Source organism: Narcine bancroftii, chromosome 2 (genome assembly GCF_036971445.1).
Source record: "Narcine bancroftii isolate sNarBan1 chromosome 2, sNarBan1.hap1, whole genome shotgun sequence".
In the NCBI taxonomy this organism is placed as follows: domain Eukaryota; kingdom Metazoa; phylum Chordata; class Chondrichthyes; order Torpediniformes; family Narcinidae; genus Narcine; species Narcine bancroftii.
In genome coordinates, this window is record NC_091470.1 from 371,613,014 (window position 1) to 371,620,929 (window position 7,916).

Here is a 7,916-nt window from a genome sequence, read left to right on the forward strand (position 1 = left end):
TCCTCAAATCTAGCTTTTCCCCCCACTCGAAAACCTCAATCCTAGGCCCATTCTGCTACCTCACCTTGGATCTAACCTTCCAGTGCACCCGACTGTGCAGAACCTTATCAAATCCCCTTGCTGAAATCCATACATACAACTGCAGCTTTGCTCTCATCAACTTTCTTGGTCACATCTTCAGAAACTCAACCAGATTTTGTGAGACCTGACCTCCTAGTTAGAGCCATGCTGACCATCCCCAACCAGCTCTTGTCCATCCAAGTGCATGTGGGTAGTGGGGGAAGAAAATATAATTAAAGCATTTTAGAGACTTCCAGACAGACACACATACATCGTAAATATGCGTGTATAATGCGTTTAGAGTATAATGTGATCCCCCCCCCCATTTTTGAGGGGAAAAAGGGAGAAAATTTTTACCCCCATGTATAATATGACCCCTCCTCCCCTCGCCCTCCCAATTCGCGATGCCGTCTCTCTCGCCCTCGCCCACCTGATTTGCACTGCCGTGTCTCTTCCCCCTTGTCCGCCCGATTCGCGCTGCCTTAAATATGCGTGTATAATGTGACCACCTACTATGAGCTCGAATTTTGGTACAAAACTTTTTGCATTATACATGCATATTTATGGTATATGAAGGGAATAGAAGGATATGGATCAAGTGCAAACAGAAGTTTTTAGTTTGATTTGATCATGTTCAATACAGATACATGGGTCGAAGGGCCTGTTCCTGTGCTGCATTGCTGGATGGTCAATGTTCTATGTAAAAAATCTCTTCCCCTTGCCTTTTGGCTCCAATGAAATGAGAATATGATTCTTCTTTTTGCTCCTCAATTTTCTATGCTTCAATTACGTCTTCTCTTTGGTGTCTTCCCTTCCAGTGGAAACATCACCAGTCTACTCAATCTTTCCTCACAGTGAGTTTGCCAAACACAGCAAGATGCCTGCTATTCTCCTTTGCACCCTCTCCATTCGGCACATCTTCCCTGAAGTATGGTGACCAGAACTGGACACGAGTGCAGGCTACGCCTAACACATGCTGAACACAGTCCAAGCACAACTAGCATTTATCATTCCAGCATTGGGTGGCATAGTTCGTGTCGCAGTTAGCCCAACACTATAACAGCACCAGCCAGCCGGGTTCAAATCTGCAGCTGTCTGAAAGGAGTTTGTACGTTCTCCTCATGTCTGTGTGGGTTTACTCCCACTCTTCAACAAGTACAGTATTGTAGGTTAATTGTCACATGGGTGTAGTTGAGCAGTGTCAGCTGATGGACCAGAAAGACCTGTTACTGAGCTGTACCTTTAAATTAAAAAATATATATGCAAATAAAAGTAATCTTCCTGCTCTTTGTATTCTATCCTTCAACCGATAAACAATCCTGAATATTTTAAAGGCTGGCTCTACCTACTCTTTGATATTTCTATGGATACACACTGCAAAAATCCACCTGCACCCACTTCATCTTGTGGAACCCCAATGCCTTCCAAAATTAAAATTTACAGTACAGGAGTTAGGATGTCATGTTAAAGTTGTACAAGATATTGGTGAGGCCAAATTTGGAGGATTGTGTGCAGTTTTGGTCACCCAAGTACAGGAAGAATATCAATAAGATGGAAAGAGTGCAGAGAAGATTTACTAGGATGTTGCCCGGACTTCAGGAACTGAGTTACAGGGAAAGGTTCAACAGGTTAGGACTTTATTCCCTGGAGCGTAGAAGAATGAGGGGAGATTTGATAAAGGGATTTAAAATTATTAGGGGATAGACAGAGTAACTGTGGATAGGCTTTGTCCATTGAGGGTAGGTGAGATACAAACCAGAGGACAGGGATTAAGGGTGAAAGGGGAATAGTTTAGGGTAAATATGAAGGAGAACCTCTTCATACAGAGAGTTGTGGGAGTGTGGAACAAGCTGTCAGCTGAAGTGGTAAATGCGGGCACAATTTTAACATATAAAAAAATGTGGACAGGTACATGGATGGAAGGGGTATGGAGGGCCATGGGCTGGGTGCAGATTGGTGGGGCTAGGCAAAATAAATGGTTCGGCACAGACTAGAGGGGCTGAGGTAGCCTGTTTCTGTACTGTAATCGTTCCATGATTCTATACACAATGCAGTAACAGGCCCTTCTGGCCCACAAGCCCATTCCACCCAAATAACCCATAAACCCCGTACCTTTTTGAAGGGTGGGAAGAAACTGGAGCACCCTGGGAAAAGCCATGAAGACACAATGAGAACATACAAACTCCCTATAGACACACCAGATTAGACCCCAGGTTACTGGCATTGTAATAGTGTTGAATTAACTGCTATGCCCCGTTCCTGCTGAACAAATACTCCAATCAATTCCCTTTGCTTTCAGTCACTGAGACACCGTAGGATGCCACTTTACGTTCTCCCAAGATGACATGGGCTTTTGCTGAATTAAACACATCTGAGGTGAAGAAGATTTCATGCAGGTTTAAAATAATGTCAGCCCACGCCCAAGGAGCACAAAAAGCCAGGATCAAATTAACATGCTTGTACACACTGTCTGGGCACACAACTGGACATTACCAAGTTTATAAGGATCAAGCTGTGTATCTTGCCAATCAACTTCATCTTCAGAGCTTCCGCTCTCTTCAAATGGATGCACCATTCGATAATTTTCAAAGGAAATGGAAACTAAATGGAAAGACAGAAGAAAAATAAGGTGAGTAACCAAGATGGGGGCAAGGGACAACCTTGTTCACACCAGGGACATTGGTGCACACCTGATCCAGGGTGCTCTCTCTTCTGGTGGTGAAGTTGACATGCTGTTGAGACTGGTACAACAGTTTTCAAGCTGGTGTGGTTGATGTCGCCAGCGACAATCGTCTGGGTGGATCGTCTGGGCTTCACAGATGGCACCATAAAGCTCTTTCATGGCTTCACCCTCATTACCCATAGACTGAGGCCATCACCATGACCGCGAATTCCCTAGTCAGGCACAAGGCTCTGCATTTCATCATCGGGTACCCCATCTCTGCTGAGTAGAAGGTCTTTACTACAGATATATTTGTGTACTAGTTGTCATTGATGTAAATGCACAGACTCCACCCCCTCCTCAAGTCTGGGCAGAAACAGCAGCATCTCTGACTGCTCTGAAGGAGAGGAGGCCATCCAGTTGGATCGCTGAGTCTGGAATGGAGCCCTGGAGCCATGCTTCTGCAATCACCAGAGCACAGCAGCCCTGCCACCCACATGCAGACTCAGATAATCGATTTTCTTTTCTAACGACCTACATTTGCAAGTTAAGATCAGGAGTGCGGGTCTGAATGGGTTAACTCTCAGTCCAACCCCGACGCCGGCCCACTTTCCGCGCTTCTGCCTTCCTGATGGCCTCCCTTGCATCTCCAACAACCTGCCCTGCAGTTTACTGTGGTCTGGTACACTTGCTTCATGGAGTTAAAACCACTCAATAACTTGCTAGTCCAATCCTCCAGTTTGAAAGTCCAAGTCTCGTTTCTTAGTTTCTCTCGTGTTTCCCCAATCTGATTCAATACGTGTAGGGTAGTGGATTTCACCGTCGAACAGAACCTTGGGCACCACCATTTCTTTTCATGGCATGCTCCCTTCTAGGTTCAGAAACATGCTGCTCAATAAAGCTATAACAGATGCAGTGTCTGAAGTCCTCCTCAAGACTGCCTCAAATAATTTGACTCCCCAAATCTATGTGTAAGTCCCACATGCCAACTGCTGTTCCATTCTGTTTTGTTAATTAATGGCCTGAAGACAATTCTCACCAGCTGTTTCCCTGTTGCTATTCGAAATCTCCCCCAGATGGATTCAGCATTCTACTCCTTGGATCTTGTATCTCTCTCATCTCATCCTAACCTTACCTTCCTTCCGTATGACCTGATACTCTTGGATTTGGATGTGGCCAAGTTGTTTCACACGATAGAGAGTTAAGGACAAGAGGGCACAACTTCAGGATTGAAGGGTTCCCATTTAAAATGGATAAGGAGGAATTTCTTTAGCCAGAGTGGAATTTGCTACAACAGGCAGCTGTAGAGGCCAGGTCGTTGGGTATATTTAAGGAAGAGACTGATAGGGATCTGAATAGTCAAGGTATCAAAGGTTATGGGAATGGGGCTGAGTGGGAGAATGCATCAGCTCATGATGGAATGGCAAAGTGACTAGATGGGGTGAATGGCCTACTATGCCTATATCTTATGGCATTTGATTCCCAATAAGCGAGGATTGTACACAGGACATTGGACAATTACAGACCACGTCCTGGGATTTCACTCCTACCTTTGCTGTCGCCATTCAGTTTACTTTCTTCCCGGCGAAGCTGTGCATCGTATTCCCGGTCGAATTCCATCTGCAGCATCTGAGCCAAGAGAAGGTCGCTGGAGGTTTCGGCACCCTCCCTGATGAGATCTGCTGTATCAATGCTGCACACCACAAGAATGACTCAATTTCTGCCACTGAAATTAACAACTTACTCGTTGCAACCTTAAGACAACATCATCCCAAGTGCATCAGAGTAGCTTGGATGAATAGGCAGGGGCTCGAGAGGTGGGCACATGAGCAGGTTCAGGGAGGATGCCTCAGAGGCTACAGCAAGAACAGGCAAGAAATAAAGAATGGGAATCAACTGGTCATTCTTGGGTTGGCCTGTTGTGACTAGTGAGGCAGTGCAGTGACTTCAACATCAGATATATATGATCTACACCATCAATAATGATACAAAGGTAGGTGGATGAGCAGGTAGTGTCGAGGAAACAAGAACTTGCACAGTTTAGAAGAATGGGCAGAGGTGTGGCAAATGCAATACAATGTCAGAATGTGTACAGTCATGCACAATAAACAGGAAGACTATTTTCTCAATGGGGTGAAAATCCAGAAGCAAAGGGACCTAGGAGCCGCTGTGCAGGAGCCCGAAGATAAAATTTGCAGGTAAATATAATGCTGGCATTTCAAGAGGAATAGAATACAAGAGCAGGGATGTGATGTTGAGGTTTTACTGGTGAGACCTCACGTGGAGAGGGTTCAGAGGAGGTTCACTAGGATGATACTGAAAATAAAAGGGTCATTATACATTTGACAGCTCTTGGCCTGCACTTGATGCAATTTATGAGAATATGGGAAGATCTCACTGAAATATTGTGAATCCTCAAAGATGTCGATGTAGAAAAGTTATTTCTCATATAAATGGGAGTCTCGGACAAGAGGGCACTACAGGGTTTGAAGGGCAACCACTTAGAAGGGAGATGCAGTGGAAATTCTTCAACCAAAGGGGGGTGAATCTGTGGAATTTGTTGCCACAGGCATTTGTGGAGGCCGGGTCACTGGGTGAATTTAAGGCAAGAGATTAATAAGTTCTTGATTAGCCAGGGTTCTGGGGAGAAGGCTGGGCAGTGGGGCTGAGTGGGAAAATGGATCAGCTCATGATTAATGAATGGGCAGATTCGATGGGCTGAATAGCCTATTTCTGCTCCTTTATCCTATGGTCTTATTGTCAGGGCTAACAACGTGAGGTTTTTATTCCTGATTTATTGAAATATTTGACTTTTGATTCCCGGGTGCTATACTCTGCTGTTCAGCGATCACACAATAACTGAGCCTGTTCAAGATTTAGAATGTAACAGACATGAAATTCTTTAAACTTGTCTACCGTAAGGAAGACAGAGAGTCGCCACTTTGTCCAGCGCCTCTCACAGAGATGGGGCTCCAGCGAGGAACGAACTTGCGACGCCTAGTTTACAAGACCAGTGCTCTAACCACTGAGCTGTCAAAGCTTTGATTAATAGTGGTGTTTTTGTTGTTCCCAGGTATTGGCTGACAAACGTAGTTTAAAACTACTCAAGACGCACAGCATCAATGTCAACTGGTACATGTACTGCCCTGAAGCAGCAGTCCTCCTCCTCTCTACCACCGTGCAGGGCATTGTTCTACAACCGTTCATGCTCAGGTTCACTACAAGCAGCTTTTATGAAATATATAACCAATGTTTTGGGCCTGAGCCCTTCCTTAAGGTACAAGTCAAGGCTTGAAGAAGGGCTCAGGCCCAAAACATTGGTTATGTATCTTTACCTCCTGTGGATGCTGTGAAACCTGCTGACCACCTCTAACATGTCTGTTTTTGCTCCAATCACAGCATCTGCAGACTTTTGTGTTTCGCTCTGTGCAGCGATTTTGTGACGGTTCCTGGGAATGGCAGCTTGCTGAACAAGAGGGATTGAATAGATGTGGCCTGTATTCTCCCGAGATCAGGAGAATGAAACTGTCCTGTTCCAACAGGACTTTACAGTTGGAGCCTGGGGGAATGATCAGTCCAGGAGAGGAACCTGGAACTGGAGGGGGTCACAGAGTCAGAACAAGGGGTCCATACTTCACCTAGGTGGTAGTGAACCTTTGCCATTCTGCATGACAGAGGGCAGTGGAGGCTTCACCACTGTATAGTTTTACAGCTGGAGAGGGTCTTTAGTCCAACTCTCTGCCAAGTTGTTCACTCAACAGATTTCTGAACATTCAGGGAATAGAAGAGGGAAATGCGTGGAAGTGAAAGGCCAACCCTGATTTTCCTGAATGGCCAAACAGGCAAAGCCAGAGGCCACTACTGCTTGCAATTTGACTGTCCTGACAGAAATAAATGCCAGGATAAATCTCTGAAATGCACGGGGTTAAAAACAAGATCAGTCTTCAGGTGGATGCTTCTCGCTCCAGGATTCTTTGACAGCTCATAACCCGAGGCTGACTGGCATCACTCAGCTCCCGCCTCATGTTAGAGGTTAGAACTGTCATTCTAGAGCAAATTATTCACCCTCTCCCGCAGCCCCCCCCCCACCCCCAACGAAATACCCTGTCACTCACCCAATGGTGTGAGGGAATGTTGCACTCGCTTCCTGCTGCTGCAGTTCTTTGACAAGCTCCTCACTCATCACATCAGAGAGGGAGCAGGGAGTTATTGGGGAAGGAGATGATCCCCATGGACACTGGGAGCAGATCAAAAGCATCAACACTGTTACCTTGGAGACCACATTTTAATCCACAGCAGGTGAAGCCAAAGGCTTCAAGGAGTTTCTTTCCTGCCGTGATCAGACTCCTGAATGAACCTCACATCGGTGTGTTCGCTCTGTTCCAACTTACCTTCTGCTGCTCCCTCGGCCCCACCGCGGTGCTATCGCTTACCCCATGCTCCCTTTCACCTCCCTCCCCCCCCTCCCGCCCCCCCTCCCCCTCCCCCCCCCTGCCCCCCTCCCCCCCCCCTGCCCCCCTCCCCCCTCCCCTCCCCCCCCCCTCCCCCCTCCCCCCCCCCTGCCCCCCCTCCCCCCCCCCTGCCCCCCCTCCCCCCCCCCCTCCCCCCCCTCCCCCCCCTCCCCCCCCCCCCCCCTCCCTCCCCCCCTCCCCCCCCCCTCCCCCCCCTCCCCCCCCCCTCCCCCCCCTCCCCCCCCCCTCCCCCCCCCCTGCCCCCCCTCCCCCCCCAGTACAGGGGGCCGGGCCGGTACCTTGTCCCTCCAGGGCTGTGGCGCCGTCGCCAGACCGGGCTCCATCCCCGCTATCGCTCGGCTCGCGGCCTCGACTCGGACAGAGAACCGGCGCCGCCCTGAGCGACGGACGGACAGTCAGGTGACCGCGCAGAGGCCGCCGGGACGGTCAGGTGACCGCGCAGAGGCCGCCGGGACGGACGGGAAGGGTCAGAGTTCAGAGGCCCTTCCACGCGGCATCGAGCGGTTTCCCATGACGTCAAAGGGAGGGGCGGGGGAGGGGAGGGGGAGGGGGGAAGAGGGAGGGGGGAAGAGGGGGGGGGGAGGGGAGGGGGGGGAGGGGAGGGGGGAGGGGGGAGGGGGAGGGGGGGGAGGGGAGGGGAGGGGGAGGGGAGGGGAGGGGGAGGGGGGAGGGGGAGGGGGGGGAGGGGAGGGAGAGGGGGGAGGGGGAGGGGGGGGAGGGGA

The 7,916-nt window shown here is 49.1% G+C and overlaps 1 protein-coding gene across 1 annotated transcript in view; it reads right to left on the minus strand.

Moving 5' to 3' along the window:
- Window positions 1-7,635, minus strand: part of riok3 (RIO kinase 3 (yeast)) — a 28,675-nt gene extending 21,040 nt beyond the window's left edge. The window contains exons 1-4 of the mRNA XM_069922614.1: window positions 7,473-7,635; window positions 6,838-6,959; window positions 4,273-4,415; window positions 2,554-2,661 (exon numbers count right to left, since the gene is read on the minus strand). Coding sequence (XP_069778715.1) covers window positions 2,554-2,661; window positions 4,273-4,415; window positions 6,838-6,959; window positions 7,473-7,517 — 418 coding nt within the window. The 5' untranslated portion in view covers window positions 7,518-7,635. The remainder of the gene's footprint in view (window positions 1-2,553; window positions 2,662-4,272; window positions 4,416-6,837; window positions 6,960-7,472) is intronic.
- Between the last annotated feature and the right edge of the window lie 281 nt (window positions 7,636-7,916).